Source organism: Cylas formicarius, unplaced genomic scaffold (assembly GCF_029955315.1).
Source record: "Cylas formicarius isolate icCylForm1 unplaced genomic scaffold, icCylForm1.1 PGA_scaffold_4__25_contigs__length_36172078, whole genome shotgun sequence".
Lineage (NCBI taxonomy): Eukaryota > Metazoa > Arthropoda > Insecta > Coleoptera > Brentidae > Cylas > Cylas formicarius.
This window is the reverse complement of record NW_026844334.1, coordinates 5851144-5869338: the sequence shown is the minus strand read 5'-3', so window position 1 is coordinate 5869338 and position 18195 is coordinate 5851144. Positions and strand designations below refer to the sequence as shown.

Here is an 18195-nt window from a genome sequence, read left to right as displayed (position 1 = left end):
CTGGGCTTAGATGCATTTTTTAAGAACAAGGCACTAGATTTTTTTTAACCTAACCAAACTCTACTGATAGGTTGAGGTTAAGTTAATCGTTAGCGTTTGTTTTTCGAAAATCTGCTTGCAATTCCACTAATTTAAGCAAATCCGCATCGAAAAGCATGGCGGATGCTGCAGCGAGGCAGTTGCAATACGAGTATAAGGCTGTAAGTGGCATTAAGCCAGTTTCCTCGATAGTATAAAGTAAGCGTCCTTTTATTTTTTAGAACTCCAATCTTGTACTCCAAGCGGATGTACGCCTTATCGAAAGACGAAGTCGAGATGAGGCGACCGGAGAAGTTATGTCCCTCGTGGGCAAATTGTCAAGTACAAGAATGGGAGATAGGGCGCAGCGAACTCGCCCAGGAAAAGCTGAGGAACGTAAAGTAAAGTATGTATTTAACTTATACCTTAAAATTTTGTATCATTCATCACCTCGTGTGCTTTAGGCGACAAAAAAGGGACGAAGCCCAATATGATTTTGCGAGAATGAGAGGAGCAACATTGCTGTCAGAAGGGGTTGATGAAATGGTGGGAATTATATACAGGCCAAAAACGCAAGAAACTAGACAAACTTACGAAGTGCTTTTAAGTTTTCTGCAAGAAGCTTTAGGGGATCAACCCAGGGATATAATTTGTGGAGCCGCCGATGAAGTTTTGTCAGTTTTGAAGAATGATAAGTTAAAAGAGAGGGAGAAGAAGAAGGAAACTGAACAATTGCTTGGTAAAAACGTCGAGTAGCATTGCAAAATGTGGAAACTTAATGATTAACTTTGCAGGTCCAATTGCTGAAGAGAGGTTCGCCCTTTTAGTAAATTTGGGTAAAAAGATCACCGATTTTGGCTCTGACGAATTGAAGAGCAACACCGGAGAAGAGAATATTGATGAAACTTATGGCATTAATGTGCAGTTTGAAGAATCTGAAGAAGAAGATGATGAAGATATGTATGGGGAAGTCCGAGAGGATATTGATGATGAGGAGGGGGAGGAAGCCAGAGAAGACGGAGCTATCCATGCAGAAAATGTAAAGAGTTAATTTTTTTTATTAAATTAGTGTTACATCATTGTAATATTCTAGCTGGGCAATGTGGATGAAATGAAGAAGGAGAAAGCCCTTCATCCGATGGATATTGACGCTTATTGGCTGCAGAGGAAATTATCTAAGATATATGATGATGCGATGGTGTCTCAAGCGAAGGCAGCCGAAGTGTTAAACGTGTTACGCGACGCTAACGACGACAGAGAGTTTGAAAACCAGCTCGTTTTGTTGTTGGGTTATGATTGCTTCGATTTTATCAAACAGCTGAAAAAAAATCGAAAAATGAGTAAGTTTTTTTTCTGGAAGTGCAATTTCAGGGCCTTACCATTTTAATTGTAGTTTTATATTGTACACTATTGGCGAAATCGCAGAGCGAGACGGAACGTCAGATAATCAAGGATAAAATGTCAGAGGATTCTGCGCTCAGTCGTATTTTAAAACAGCTTGAGACGGGCAAAGGCGAGGAAGAAAATGGCGGCGAGGAAACGGCGCACCGATCGCGAAAACGCAAGCACGGCGACGACGAAGAGTACAATTTGGGCGACTCCGATAAAAAGAAAGTGTCCGGTAACCGGAAACTGATCGATTTCGAGGACTTGGTGTTCTCCCAGGGGTCGCACTATATGGCAAACAAAAGGTGTCAATTGCCAGACGGGTCTTTTAGGAAGCAACGAAAAGGTAAGAGGTATTTACGTTAATATGACAATTTAAATCGATTTTTGAATTTGTTTTAAGGCTATTTTGGCGTTAACACAAATAGCTGATCCTTAATTCGCTGCTACGTTTGAGTTTTGATAATTATTTACTTTCGTATGACGCCATTTACGATGTTTTGCTACTTCCCCGCTTTTTTAAGTGAGCTATTTCAACAATTAAGAATTACTTTTTGTGGGATGTATACACAATGTGGGACATTTTCAAAAATGTTTCAGTCCATTTTTATGAATATTTTTAAATTAAAATTTGTATGTTTTTTGGTTATTTATATTCATCTGCAAAAAGGAAAAAAAGATTGGTGAGTTTTCGAGCATCATTCTCAATGGGGAAAATCGAGGCACCAGGAATAATTAAAAAAGAGTATGCAGTAAAAAAATATAAAGAATAACAGTGTATTATGTAACAAGTGCGGTAAACGGGATTTGACTCACGAGTTTATTTGACACGAGGGTAGCGCAGGGGAGCGAGTTTTTAATAAACGAGTAAGTAATTAAAAAGTTTACCGAACCTGTTGCATACTATACTTTTTCTACGGCCATTAGTTTTTTGGTACAGTTTCGCAAGACAGCACGAACACATTCGCTTAACAAACGTCAAAATTCAAAGCGTGGGAAATATCTCCGAAAACATCCGATTGCTCCCAAATCCGTGCGGTAAAATCCCGGAAATGTCCGAAGTGGCTCGGATTCATGGGAAACGAAACTGACGTGGTAAAGTGACGCTTCTCGCCCCCAGATCGGGAGTAGAAAAAATACATTACTTTATAACATGTAGAAATTAAAATGTATTTAGGATTCATTCCGTGAATTAAAACAACCGGGATTCTACTTTCCTTATTAAAATTGAAAATGAGTGCTTTTTCCCTTAAAATTCTCATTGTATTTTATTTATATTTTCATGTTTTGCTTTTTCAGAGCCTGTGTTTAACTTGTATAAAAATAAATTGGCATGTCTCTGCCACACGATAGGGCACATTCTATCACTAGTGGGCTAACAAGAGCTTTTCATTTCATAATTTTTGGGGGGCGGAGTTAATACTTACGGCTTCGGGTATTGATTTGTCTGTTCCTCTTCGCATAATATAAATCCACTAACTCTGGTCCATGGACAGTGGGAACTTTAACATTTTTTTTCATCAATCGAATCATATAGTTAAGTCTAAAAACAGTGTTCTTAAAACTAAAAAATATTTTAAAGTTTCAAGCATTCTGTAAATATTTTCAAACGATCTCCTAACCAGGCGAAGTCATGGTTTGTATTAGAGGCTTACAGCTGATATCTTCACGTTTTTGTTTCTCAAAAGCTTTCCTTATGGAACAACAACGTAAAGGTTGTGCAAGTATGGCTTGCATTCATTGCAAAAGTTCAGCAAGTGAGTAAAAGCGCCTAATAAAATATTTGTTGCACTTACTAATGCTATTCTAGTCACCCGCAGATGTCCAACTTAAAGAGATAGCATAAGTTAAGTTGCCTAAATATGAATGGTAACTTTGTAAAGGGGGAGAAACTGATTGCTGAGAGGAGCAATAACATAATACTGTAATATATATCACTAAGCACGAATATTGTACCTGCCTATGAAACAAGTTGACTATTTGTTTACATTCACATGAAATGACACTTCGGAATTCAATCGTTGCAAACTTCACGAGATTGCGGCATTTTTGCTATCAGTTTTGGTAATATTAATATGGAAAAACGCCTTTTCACTTTAAGAAAGTTGCTTTTCTCCTTAAAAATAACCAACTGCTTACATTAAAAAAAGAAATTTATCGCAAACCATATAGCTATTGTTAAAAAGGAACTATTTGTTATTCTATACAGTTTCACGAAATATATAGCAAGACGTTTCGTTAACTTATAGTAAATTAATTCACCTGTGCTTTTGAGTACTTAAAAGTATTATTCTGTGTATAGTAGGAAACGTCGGTGATGTGCAGCATTGGCAACATTGTCTCAACCGTCAAAATATTTGCATTACTTTGAAATCAGTCCACATTTATTAACTTCTACTTGTACCACAGCTACATATCTTACTGTATTTCTTACTGTAGTGTAGCGTTAGTCTAGCTCTGAAAAGCATTCTTATTCAAGGGTACGAGGAGGTGCACGTGCCCGCCCTCAAAGCCGAACCGTTCGCCGAAAACGAAAAACTCCAACCCGTCGACCAACTGCCCAAATACGTGCAACCTGTATTCGACGGTTTCAAAAGTTTGAACCGCATCCAAAGTCGTCTTTGCAAAACCGCCCTAGACAGCGACGAAAACCTTTTGCTCTGTGCGCCGACCGGCGCCGGCAAAACCAACGTCGCGCTTCTCTGCATGATGCGCGAAATCGGCAAACACATCAACCCGGACGGCACCATCAACGCGAGCTCCTTCAAAATCATCTACATCGCTCCGATGCGGTCGCTCGTCCAGGAGATGGTCGGCAATTTCGGCAAACGTCTGGCCAGTTACAATATCACGGTGCACGAGTTGACCGGCGATCACCAACTGACCAGGGAACAGATCGCCGAGGCCCAAGTGATAGTGTGCACCCCGGAGAAATGGGATATCATCACGAGAAAGGGTGGCGAGAAAACCTTCACCTCTCTGGTAAGGTTGATCATCATCGACGAGATTCACTTGTTGCACGACGAGAGAGGGGCGGTGCTCGAGGCTCTGGTCGCGCGCACCCTGCGCACCATCGAGTCCACGCAAGAGGACGTGCGTTTGGTCGGCCTGTCGGCGACGCTGCCCAACTACAAAGACGTCGCGACCTTCTTGAAGGTCGACCCTAGCGTCGGGCTCTACTATTTCGACAACAGCTTCAGACCGGTCGCGTTAGAGCAACAGTACATCGGGGTGACGGAGAAAAAAGCGACGAAACGTTGCCAGATCATGAACGAGATCGTGTACGAGAAGACGATGGAGCACGCAGGCCGCAACCAGGTGCTGATTTTCGTACATTCGCGCAACGAAACCGGGAAGACGGCCCGGGCTATTAGGGACATGTGTCTCGAGAAGGACACGCTCGGTCAGTTCCTGAAAGAAGGTTCCGCTTCGATGGAGGTGCTGCGCACGGAAGCGGAACAGGTGAAGAACCACGAGCTGAAAGATCTGTTGCCGTACGGTTTCGCTATCCACCACGCCGGTATGACGAGGGTGGATCGAACCCTCGTGGAAGATTTATTCGCCGACAGGCATATCCAAGTGCTGGTGTCGACGGCGACGCTCGCGTGGGGCGTTAATTTGCCCGCGCACACGGTTATCATTAAGGGCACGCAGATCTACGACCCGACCAAAGGCAGATGGGTGGAGTTAGGGGCGCTCGACGTTCTGCAGATGTTGGGTGAGTCGAGCTTATAAGAGTTTCATAAAATTGAACGTAACGTGGTGTCACACACCGCAAAATAAATAAATAAGTCAACATGGACAAATGAAAAATAATGAAATAATAAAACAGTAAATAAATATTGACAAAATGTCCACGTAAATATATCCAAAATGGTATGTGGCACGGCTTTATTTGGGTCTTTTCTACGTCGGCGTCATTTTAGTTTTTTTTTATGAACTAAACTATGTTTCAATGCAAAATTAGTTTATGCTGTAATATTGAAGGAATAATATTTTCGAAAGTGCTTTTAATATTAATATTAAATATTAATAAACAATAATTAACAGCTTGCCGTTTAGTTTTTTGATACCATGTTTTATTGTATTGTATTAGATTTTGTGTCCTTTGAGAGCAACACAAGGGCTTTCAATAGTCCAAATATGTACATAAAAAAAACAACTGACCATTTTTTAAAATTGCATCAATTTATAAAAACTGCAAATTGTTTGAAACATTTTTGTCATACAAATGTTGTACTTATTTACTTACCTGTTGACTTCTCGTTAATTACAAATTTCGGTGCTAAGAAATGCCAAGCATAGCATAGAAATTCTGATCAGTAACTGTACAATACAATACAATTTTTTAGTTTAAGTAATTGTTTCTTTTAGTAGTGTTCGATCAAAATGTTTTAAATAATATCTTACAATTGTAGATGGTTATCTATCATTATTTAATAATAATACGTATTTTACAATAACTTTTTATGCTTTTGTTATGTCCAATTTTCCTTCAAGGGACATCCGCATACGATACTTAGCGATTCAATAATAATAATATCGACTCCATTTGGTTCTCAGTACGACGCGACAGCGACGTAACGCACAATATAAATAAATATAAATTTAATGGTATTTTAAAAATTATTTCGGTCAATTCAGTGATCAATTGATCGGCCAATTGACACAGAAAAATTTAACAATTCCACAACCCTTACCCTTTTTGTACTGTAAAAATGTTAAATTTAATTTTAATTTAAATAGAAGTTAAACACCCTATTTATCAAATATGTTTAAAAATAAAATAGAGAACATTTTTATTATGATTTAAAGACAAATTTTAAAATATATATTTACTTCCAGGACGTAGACATCTTGCACCTAAAAAAAATCAACAATCTAAAGCTATTTACACAACTTAAAATTTTCTATATTTGAATTTATTATCACCTAAATTATGGTGGAACTAATTAATTGGCTAGTCAAAAAATGTTTTAAATAACATCTTGCAATTGTAGAGTGTTACTCTATCATTATTTAATAACAATATGTATTTTATAATAAATTATAATGCGTTTATAACCCTCCGAATACGATACTTAGCGATTCAAGGAATCCCAATAATAACATCGACTCTATAATAACATCGACTCTATTTGGTTCTTAGGACGACCCGACAGCGAGTATTTTAAAAATTATTTCGGTCAATTGACACAAACAAATTTGACCCGTTAATTTTACAATCCCATTGCTGATTAAATGAAATGTTGCGCGGCTATGTATCTACCTGTATTTAAAAAGTGATTTTTCACACGAGTAATATTGAAAGCACCTGAAAACGCGAGTTCTTTAGAGAGAGCAAGTGTTAACCAACACAGTTTTTGTTTTCACACCTTGAACAATAGCCCGGCTCGATTTCGATAGGTCTGTGTGCACACTATACCATACCTCGATTCTGACTTCTGGAACCCCCATCGGTCACCTTCCAATACCAGCACTCTAACCTTGCTTCATCTACCAATCGCAGGTAGAGCCGGCAGACCCCAATACGACACCAAAGGCGAGGGTATCCTCATAACCAATCACAGCGAGCTGCAATACTACCTGTCGCTCCTAAACCAGCAGCTCCCGATCGAGTCCCAGCTAATACCCAGGTTACCGGACATGCTCAACGCTGAGATAGTCCTCGGAACCGTTCAAAACGTAAAAGACGCGGTAGCCTGGCTCGGCTACACATATCTCTACATCAGAATGATGCGTCAGCCTACCCTGTACGGCATATCGCACGACCAGAAGAAAGAGGATCCACGGTTGGAACAGCACCGCGCCGATCTGGTTCATACCGCGGCCCTGCACCTAGACAGAAGCGGTTTGGTCAAATACGACAGAAAATCGGAGCAGTTCCAGAGTACCGAACTGGGCCGCATCGCGTCCCAGTACTACTGCACCCACGAGACCATGTTGACGTACAACCAGTTGCTGAAACCGTATTTGAGCGACATCGATCTTTTCAGGGTGTTCTCCCTGTCCGGCGAATTTAAAAACATCGCCGTTAGAGAAGGAGAGCCTGGTGAATTGCAGAAGTTGATGGAACGGGTACCGATACCGATAAAAGAGAGTATTGAGGAACCCAGCGCAAAAGTCAACGTGCTGCTGCAGGCGTACATTTCCCAGCTGAAGCTGGAAAGTTTCGCGTTGATGTCGGACATGGTGTACGTCACGCAGTCCGCATCGCGTCTGATAAGGGCCATTTTTGAAATCGTCCTTCATCGAGGATGGGCCCAGCTGGCGGAGAAAGTGTTGACCTTATGCAAGATGGTCGACAAAAGGATGTGGCAGTCGATGTCGCCGCTGAGGCAGTTCAAAAAAATGCCCGAGGAAATCATCAAAAAGATCGAGAAAAAGTATTTCCCGTGGGAAAGGTTGTATGACTTAGGCCCCAACGAGATCGGTGAACTGATTAGGGTACCGAAATTGGGCAAAACGATTCACAAATACATCCATCAGTTCCCGAAGCTCGAGCTGTCCACTCACATCCAGCCGATCACGAGGTCGATGCTCAAGGTCGAGCTGACCATCACGCCGGATTTCCAATGGGACGACCGCCTCCACGGCAACGCTGAAGCCTTTTGGATCTTCGTCGAGGACGTGGACTCGGAGGTCGTGCTTCACCACGAGTTTTTCTTCCTGAAGGCAAAGTACTGTCAGGACGAGCACCTGGTTAAGTTTTACGTGCCCATTTTCGAACCGCTGGCGCCTCATTACTTCCTGAGGATCGTGTCGGACAGATGGATCGGTGCTGAGACTCAGTTGCCGGTATCTTTCAAGTAAGTATTTATTCGTTAATAGTTCTTATTCTATCTCCAATGGTTTCTAATAATCAGGGCGCTGCAATTAATAGTAATAATAATAATAAACTGTCTTTATTGAAAATCAAAATATTACAATATAAGTAACAATACAAGAGTGGCGACATTCGCACAGCACCAACACCATAATTGTCATAATTATAGCATAAAGAATTTCATTAAATAATTTAACTGACAAAATGTTTATGAATATACAATGTCCTTAACTTATAGAAGAATTTACTTAGAAAACCGCAAGTCACCACCAAATTTTTACTAAATTTTTATACCCGTCTGAAGAAGGAGAGATAATCTCATCATTTAGTGTAATTTTAAAAGAGACGTTTTTTACAATATCTTAACTTTTATTTCCAAATAATAACATCTGCGGTTTGTGCAGATACCTCCGCAATTATTTTTAGATCTAAATTTATTTTAGTAGCGGCATTTAAAGCTTCACTAGCAACAAAAGATATAACTGAGTATCATCGGCGTATTGATGAGATTTACAAAATTTAAGAAAAGTAGAGAAGTCAGCTGTATAAACTGAGAACAGAATGGGTCTCAGAATACTCCCCTGGGACCACCCTTCTCCAAAGCAATAGCATCCGAATGAGTATGTCCTATAACTACCCTTTGGTCTCTCTGACCAAGAAAATTTTTAAAGGAAGAAAGAGCAGTAACTTTTATCCCGAAGAATTCCAATTTAGCTAGTGGAAGGAAATGATCCAAGGTGTCGAGCGCTTTGCTGTAGTCCAGGAGTATGAGACAAGAGTTTAATTTAGAATTCGCTGCTCTCAATAAATCACCAGTAACGTGAAGCAAGGCAGAAGTAGTGCTGTGAAGATGTCGAAACCCAGATTGAGTGTCTGGGAGGATCTTGTTATCGCATAGGAAATGACGAAGTTGTTTAGCTGCAATTTTTTCAATTATCTTTGTAGATGGTTGGCAGCAAACTGAGTGGTCTAAAATTGTTAATGCTATTTGGACACTCTTTCTTTGGAACGGGTATAACTTCAGCTTGCTTCCATGTGTCCGGAAAAATCCCGGTCAGCAGACACTAAATGTGAAGTAGTCAAAAGAATTATTTTTATATTAATGCTGTCTTAGCCATGAGCGTTAGATTTAATACTAATTAAAGTTTTATTAACTACCTCAAACCTTTCGATCTGTTAAGACCATACATCTTCACTCCCTCCCCTAGATCAGCTCTGTCCTCTCAAGAAAGTGCATTATCTCTTTCATTGGGAGTTTAAATAGGGTTCACAGCAGCGTTCGTAGTAGTGCGCGACAGAGACTGAAAGCCCACTTTTGGTTTCACTTAGAACCCTTGACTGCCTCAATCCCGATGAACTCTCCAAGTGCCGAAAGCACTTCAGCACACTTCCTGGTAGGCATCTCGTTGCTCTCAATACCATAAATCTATGTTTAAAATACACTGGGGGTAGATCCCGAGAGTCACATATATCCTAGTACTCCAGGAGAGCGGGCATATTCACTAGCTTCTGTCCCTGTATCTGTTTTGCACGTATCCGTGTACCAGACCTGTGAGGTACAAGCATATTTACATTTTTACAAAGCTAGTCGTCCGTTATAGGGATCTTCATTCTGCATGATGTATGAAAGGATCAGCCTCAATACTCTCGGTTCTTATAGAGAGGATTTCCTGATTCCCGCCTGTAATAGATAGCAAGGTGCCCCCTTTGTCCCCGGCTTTCAGTTTCTCAGGACCTATAATCTTAAGGTCTTAAGGTGTAAGAGCCAGTCACCATTAGGCAGCGCAACCTTTGCACTGGCTCTAGAGCTGACCATTTCTAGGCACCTCATCCTTCCCGAAAAGAACTTCCCACCGACGGAGTTACTGGACCTGCAACCGCTTCCCATAACGGCCCTGAGGAACGAAAAATACGAATCTCTTTACGGCGATAAGTTCCCCCAGTTCAACCCCATCCAGACCCAGGTATTCAACTCGGTGTACAACGGGGACGACAATATCTTCGTCGGAGCGCCGACCGGCTCCGGCAAAACGACCATAGCGGAGTTCGCGATTCTGCGCCTGTTCGACAAGAACCCCGACGGAAGGTGCGTGTATTTGGTGCCCAAGGACGCGTTGGCGGAGTTGATATTTGCCGATTGGCACAACAAGTTCGGTCAGACGTTGGGCAAAAAGGTGGTGCTGTTGACGGGTGAGACGGGTACCGATTTGAAACTACTCGCCAAAGGTCAGGTGATCATCACCACCGCGGAAAAGTGGGACGTGCTATCCAGACGTTGGAAGCAGCGGAAGAACGTCCAGAATATCAACCTCTTTATAGTCGACGAATTGCATTTGATCGGCGGGGAGGACGGTCCTGTCATCGAGGTAGTTTGTTCCAGAATGAGGTTAGTAACGCAAATTTTGGGGGCGTGGCCGCGATATGGAACGATGTTGTTTATTTCCATCTTTGAAGTACAAGAACATCATTTAGTGGAATGTTATTTTCTTCAGTCCACTTTGTGCACACAGTAAAACTCGCGCATCAGTGTTGTTTGTATCATTTAATTTTGTATCTTCATTGTCACTCCCATGTTGTTCATCAGCAGCACCATCTATGTCTTCCAGTAACAAATCTAATTAACAAAAAACAAGTAACAAAAAAAAAATCAAAATTAGCATAAACGTTTTTTACTTTTTACTTCTTTATCAGAAGAAGGCAGATAATAGTCGCAATTCACAATTCAAAAGACTTTTTCCCAAATATTGCATAGTAGACATATAGTATCGTTCAAATTTTCTTGGCTATTAGATAAAATATGGGTTAAAATAGGCAGCAAAAGTGTTGTATAATTGCCTATCCTTATCGACAATTTGCAAGGCTCTTTCAAGCAAATTGAGGTTTCTTAAATAACTTTTACTTGACTAAAAGAGTGATGAAACCAATGTACAAAAATTGCTGTAGACATCCATGCATTGGCAGGTTATTAATATTCAACAGGTATGTTCGCATTTTTGAAAGCTTTCCAACTAACAGCCTAACTAACGCGATCTTTGCTTATTTTACCCCCTGGTGCAGTCTTCTCCTGTAAGTTTGAATTGTTTTATCTTATTTACGTACACTTTTAAAGCACGTAGACAATGCCTTTTTCTGATATTAGAAATCCACCCTCCACTAGCCCTTGTGTAGGTTTTAGTGTAAAACATAAAATATGTCTCAATCATTGTGTGTAGTCCGTAAAAATAATAATAATAATTCTTGGTTCTTTTTTATATCTGAATCTGTTGATGTTCATACACCCTACTGATTTGCCCATACTTTTCAATTTTGACCAGGAATTAGTCGTTCTAATATATAAAACTTTTGTTTTATTGTTAGTGTAATATGTTTTCTTTTAATATGTATGTACCTTGTTAAAACCAATAACTAAACACTTATGCAATTAACCTTTAGACGCCATATGTTACATATAAACCATGCTTATGTGAATCCCCGGCCAAATTTAGCAAGCTATTTAACATATTTAAATTCAGTAGACGCTTAAAAACACAGATCCGGATTAAAAATGCAATTGAAACCTCGGTCCGAATTATTGACATTGAATTGTTTTTGGTGTGTTTCTCTGTTCTCCGAGATATTTCAAAAAAGCGATAACTTTCAGTTTTAGAATGAAACTTGAAAGTTTGACACCTTTTAATTCTGCACGGGCCACAGAACCTAGTAAAAAATGGCTCTCTTATTGACGATTTTGAGATTTTTTTCGAAAATCGCTAGAAAACATTAAAACTGTCCAAAATTTAAAGATATCGACTTGAAATTCTGCAGGAGGGTAGAGTTTGCTCCCCAGGTGGAAGCAATCGAAACTGTGAGGGATGTGAAATCTAGGAGGATTTAAAAAAATTCATTGTTTTTTTTTTCCTTGAGCACAGGCGTGTTGTTTTTTCGAAAACTGTAAATTTGATCGAAAAAATTCTTGAAAGAGAATGCACGAGATAAGTTTTCCTCTTAACGATTTTTTCAAAAACGTACAGGTTTGGTCGGTTACGAGCAAGAAACCAATAATTCCCGAAATTTATGGCTTTCAGATGCTGTAACTGAAAAATCTTGACGAAGGCTTCGATTTGGCTTGCAGTCGAAATATTCAGTTTTCATATTTACAAATTTCGCATATTGTACCGAGATATCTGATGGAAAACTACCATTTTGGGTTTGGGATTCGACTATTAGACAGGGTGCGCGAAATATTCTAAAATGACCATACATTTTGATTTGGATTGCCTATTTCAAAGGCGGGTGCGTCACGGTCTGTAGGAGTGTAAAAAAAGCGTCGAAAATGCGTATGCGCAATAAAAACAAAAATTTCAGGTACATATCGTCGCAAATCGAGAAACCGATCCGGATAGTCGCGTTAAGCGCGTCGTTGGCCGACTACAAAGACGTTTCGCAGTGGCTCGGGTGTAATTCGAACGCGACGTTCAATTTTCACCCGAGCGTGAGACCGGTACCGCTCGAGCTCCACGTGCAGGGTTTCAATCTAACCCACAACGCGTCGAGGCTCATAGCGATGGGCAAACCGGTTTACAATACGATCGTACGCCACAGCCCGCACAAACCGGTCATCGTCTTCGTACCGGCCAGGAAACAAGCGAGACTGACGGCCATCGATCTGCTGACGTACGCCACTGCGGAGGGCCAATCGGATAAGTTTTTCCACGCGGACGAGGAGGACATCAAGCCTTTCTTGGACAGAATGTCGGATAAGGTAAGTGCTATCTGCTGTGTTCTGTTGCTGGGGGTGTGGGTGGTACAGTGCATAAGGGGTGGTTTTAATAGGTTTTGGACAATTAAGGACACTTGGAAGCTACCACTACCGAGAATCAAATTTAAAGAGAAGTGAAGTCTATTTTTTGACACCTTTTCGCTCACACTTTCCATTTTTTAAGGGTGCTACTCTGAAGCAGTAAGGTATTAAAGGATCTGTTTGATAATAGGCTCGTTCTAGAACCCATCCAATGTGTCTTTCTGTAGTCTGACATTTCCAGTGCTGGTTTGTCCTTCGAATGTTCACCCGAACATAACAGCAGGACTATTTTTTAAAATATTAACAGTTCCATCACTGTATTTTGCCTCATTAGTTATGTTATTGCCTGGAACATAATTTATGGCAATTAAGGCACGTAGAATGTTGCCTAGACACATTAGAGCTCTGAAGAATGGTAACATTTATAAAGAAGACCAATCGTTTTACACTCAGCGTTTCTACACTTTTAAGTTTGATTCTTACGGCTATTTTAATATATGTTTTAAGTGCCTTTGAAAAATTATTATTAATATTATTATTCATTTTTCAATGAAACTTTCATGGGCCGTCGTAATACTTTTCACAAAACTTCTTTATTCCTCCTGCATCGGTTTTTCCTGAATCGAACTTGCTGATGTTTCGCCAATCATCCTGTTGACTTCTTCAGAGCTTGAATGAAACTGGCTCGCATTTTACTCTGTATCTGCTTATGTATTGTATGAGGGAGGCGGAGCTAAATGAGAAGCATAAACACCGTCTCGGATGACTGATTCCCATATTGGTGACAGGTAAAGACCTGAGTCGCGGTTAAGACTGTAAAATTGCTTATAGATTTCTATAGACTCTCGGACTTTTCGTTGGTAGAAGAATTGATTACATGCAAGAATTTTAGTTTTGTCCAATAAAATTTTATGTCCGGTTTCGTGATTGTGCAACTGCTGATGAGTTTATTCATCGTAGTCTTAACGACTTTTCATGTTCTTTGAGCCTGGTTGATATTTTTCGTCCGGTCTCTCCAATGTATGTATGTAATGTTCAAATGGAATTTTGTCTTCAGAGATTTTTGGGTAAGTGGTAAACCTGGTTTTGACGTTATATTTCTTTAGATCTTTTGATCTGTGGTCAGTGATGTTTTGAATGTAAAGAAGGACAACAGTGGCAAGTGTGGTATTGCTTTCGGCCTCATTGTTATTGGATGGTTGTGGTGAAGTGTATTTTGTAATGGAACGCTTATTATCTTTAATGTGGAAATTATTAGAGAGAAGAGCAGAGGTAAAGTGTTTTCATTCTGGGTTCAGTGACTCAGCCTGAGATAGTTTTACGGCTCTGTAAACAAAAGATAATTTTAAGATAATTTTGGATCGGTCTGTGTGCGTAGATTTTCTATAAACACAATGCCCCAGTGTTTCTATTGATAAGAATATCTGAGAATGGGAGGTTATTGTTAGTTTCTAATTCAATGGTAAATCAGGATGATTGGCAACATGTTAGCAAGTTTGACTCAACAAAAATCGACGCAGGAGGAATCTAGAAGTTTTGTGAAAAGTAATATTAGTGTATGACCTCATAACAACTATTGCTGATACACACCTTCAATGTCAAAACAAATCGTTCTTCTTTTCTACTCGAAGGCGTTAAAAGAGACGCTGTCTCAAGGCATAGCTTACATGCACGAGGGCTTGTCGGCGAGCGACCTGAGACTGGTCGAGCAACTTTTCGATTCTGGTGCGGTTCAAATCGCAGTCGTCACGCGAGACCTCTGCTGGGCAGTAAACATCTTCGCCTACCTCGTCATCATAATGGACACGCAGTTTTTCAACGGGAAAATTCACGCGTACGAAGAGTATCCTGTCACCGACGTCCTCCAAATGGTGGGCAGGGCTAACCGGCCCCTCGAAGACGACGACGCCAAGTGCGTGCTGATGTGTCAGAGTTCGAGGAAGGATTTCTTCAAGAAATTCCTGAGCGATCCGTTACCAGTCGAGAGCCATCTCGACCACAGGCTCCACGACCATTTTAACGCGGAAATCGTGACCAAAACTATAGAGAATAAGCAAGACGCGGTCGATTATCTAACGTGGACGTTCCTCTACAGAAGATTGACCCAGAATCCGAACTATTACAACTTGCAGGGGGTCTCGCATAGGCACCTCTCCGACCACTTATCCGAATTGGTGGAGAACACTTTGTCCGACTTGGAGCAGTCCAAGTGTATCAGCATCGAGGACGACATGGACTGCGTTCCCTTGAATTTGGGAATGATCGCCGCGTACTACTATATCAACTACACCACGATCGGTAAGTGTTAAGAAGCTGAGAATGTGAAATAATTGAGCACCATTTTTATGGACTCCTCTCCACTTTAATTAGAAATAGGATTAAGGATTTATTGTCTGTGGCGTATCTTCCGGTATTACGCTGCAAGCTGATGATCTGACTGAATCCATGTACAAAGTCCTAATTCTATGAAATATCCTTAAGTCTGACGGTTTCGGTCCTCAGTTTTGAGTAACTCATTCTTCCCACAGCCGACGCTCATTGTCATTGACCAAGCCGACCTTGTGCATGTAGTATTTGAGGCTGTAGTGTTCAGTCTATATTTTTAAGATAATTTTAAGATTTAATTTGTTACTTTATGATCCTCACCCTGGTAATCGCGGCGGCCAGCTTGCTAGAATTCAGGCTTTGACTGCATTCCTTGACGATTAGCGTGATATAGGACCAATGTGGACCAAGTAGTGACGTGTCTGCCTTTTTCCCTAACATGACATTTTTTTTGCAATTTTAGATGCGCATTGTGAGGGGGTTTTTAACGCCCTCAGTGCTGCCTCATTGCTTCCTTTCCAGCGTAGATCTCAACCACGTGTACTTCCGCTTTTAATATGTTGGGGAGTAAGCAAAGATCGTTTGTTGGTGCTGCTTATAAATTGCAATCCGTAGCGCCTTCATGTATTTTGGATTCATCAATATGCCAATGATGTCTTGCCCCCATAAGATCAGTCTTAAACTGAGCCCACTCATTCCTGCATGGCAGGTTCATTTCATAGGAGGGTCTTAGATAGTCAATAATAGTTTACCATTTACTAATCTTCTGACTCACTCATGTCTCGCCAGAAAATTTGTAAATAGTATTTCGACAAACTGCGTTAAAAAAAGCGCTCGAAAAAATTTCCGCCCTACATGTAACAATTGGCGCCCCCTATAGTCGATCGTACGTTTTAGAACTATTCAGTTTGTCGTTGAACAACAAAACCAAAATCCGCGGCCTGTTGGAGATCATTTCCTCGGCCGCCGAATACGAGGACATCCCAGTGCGTCACCGCGAGGACAACATCCTCCGTCAGCTCGCCCAAAACTTGCCCAACAAGTTGACTTCGCCTAAATTCAACGATCCGCACGTCAAAACGAATTTGTTGCTGCAAGCGCACCTGTGCCGGCTCCAACTGAACGCCGAGCTCCAAGGAGACACCGAAGTGGTACTGGGCAAAGCGATACGGCTGATACAGGCGTGCGTCGACGTGTTGAGCTCGAACGGGTGGTTGTCGCCTGCGGTCGCCGCCATGGAACTGGCTCAGATGGTGACCCAAGCGATGTGGAGCAAAGATTCCTATTTGAAACAACTGCCTCATTTTACGACCGAAATTATCAAGAGGTGTCACGATAAAGGAGTCGAAACGGTGTTCGATATAATGGAACTCGAGGACGAGGACAGGACCAAGCTGCTCGGACTGTCCGATTCGGAAATGGCGGACGTCGCCAGGTTTTGCAACAGGTATCCCAACATCGAACTCAGCTACGAGGTGTTGGATAAAGACGCGATCAGGTCCGGACACTCGGTGCACATCGCGGTCCAATTGGAGAGAGAGGACGAGGTTAATGGACCGGTCATCGCCCCCTTCTTTCCACAGGTAAGCGTAAAACAGGTCTCAAGGTGTGACGTATTGACTTGACTTTGTTTCCAGAAACGAGAAGAGGGTTGGTGGGTGGTCATAGGAGATCCGAAAACTAACTCGTTGCTGTCCATCAAGAGGCTGACGTTGCAGCAGAAAGCCCGGGTTAAGTTGGATTTCGTCGCGCCCAGTCCGGGTCATCACGGCTACACCCTGTATTTCATGAGCGACGCCTATTTAGGATGCGATCAGGAGTACAAGTTTTCGATTGACGTGGGCGATTACGAATCGAGCGCTAGTGATTCCGATTAGTGTTATTGTAGTACTGTGTGAGTTTCGAGTGGAGGAAAGTTGTTTTTTTTTTTTGAGTTACTTTACAATAATAAACGTATAGAAAGGGTTTTTTTGTAGTTTTATTTTTCGTAGTGACAACGATGAAAGTATCCGAATGCGACGAAAAAAAAATCGATCCTGAGCAATGCGACACAGTACCAACTTTAAAAAATGTTTAAGAATGAAACACAATACACATAAAAATTATCTTCACCACCTGGCAAAAACATCAATTTTGTCGACACTACGGTTATTGTTAAGAAACGGCGTGAACAAACACAAAAATCCACACATGAGTCGCAAAGATGATAAAGGCAATCTCTTTCCTAATAATTATAATAATAAATTTTACTTCACCAAAGGAAATCGATGTTAAAAAAGGAAAAAATGCTAGATTCTAAAAAAAATTTCATTTACCTACATTGTATTAATTAATCAGTAATTAAACACTATAGAAAAAAGTCTTCTAGAGAGTAAGGTGCTAAATCTGTTAGTAACTTTTTTATAGTGCACTTAAAGAGTTTTAGATTTGCAATTGCTGTTACATAATTTCATAATGTATTATATAATCTCAGGCACATGTAACAGTAACTCATTTTAGTTAATGTTAAACGGTGAATTGGGTCATTTCCATTCAAGGATCTGGTGTTATATCCGCAAAGAATATCAATGCTTCATAAATATATAAAGCGTACACCGTGAATATGCCTAAGGCCTTGGAACAGCCTTCTGCAGCTCTCTTTAAATTGCATTTTTTCGAAGCTACCAAGAGTCCTCTTTTGAACCACGAACATTTTCGATAGTTGACCACTACCTCCTCAAAAAATAACTTAATTTATTTAGCAAATACTCAATATGTTAGAAACTCGTTAATTTGTAAACCTAAGAATGTAGTGCTCTGTGCTCTTCGCAATATTCGCATTTTATATCAACCTATCTTTAGGACAAGTGGTGTTTCACCT

General features: G+C 40.7%; 1 protein-coding gene across 1 annotated transcript; it reads left to right on the top strand.

Annotated features, from left to right (window-relative positions):
• Positions 1–36: 36 nt before the first annotated feature.
• Positions 37–17320, top strand: LOC132700817 (U5 small nuclear ribonucleoprotein 200 kDa helicase). Its single transcript, XM_060668366.1, has 13 exons — positions 37–200; positions 261–424; positions 483–757; positions 813–1057; positions 1112–1358; positions 1412–1750; positions 3884–5122; positions 6914–8213; positions 10053–10616; positions 12575–12971; positions 14642–15308; positions 16233–16918; positions 16973–17320. Exons 1-13 carry the CDS (start codon positions 156–158, stop codon positions 17210–17212), a joined length of 6408 nt encoding a protein of 2135 aa, XP_060524349.1. The 5' UTR covers positions 37–155; the 3' UTR covers positions 17213–17320.
• The last annotated feature ends 875 nt before the right edge of the window (positions 17321–18195 follow it).

Coding starts and splice junctions, on each gene's coding strand:
- LOC132700817 (XM_060668366.1), top strand. CDS start 156: ATGGCGGATGCTGCAGCGAGGCAGTTGCAATACGAGTATAAGGCT. Junction 201..260: donor TGCAATACGAGTATAAGGCT/GTAAGTGGCATT, acceptor TTTATTTTTTAG/AACTCCAATCTTGTACTCCA. Junction 15,309..16,232: donor TATCAACTACACCACGATCG/GTAAGTGTTAAG, acceptor CGTACGTTTTAG/AACTATTCAGTTTGTCGTTG.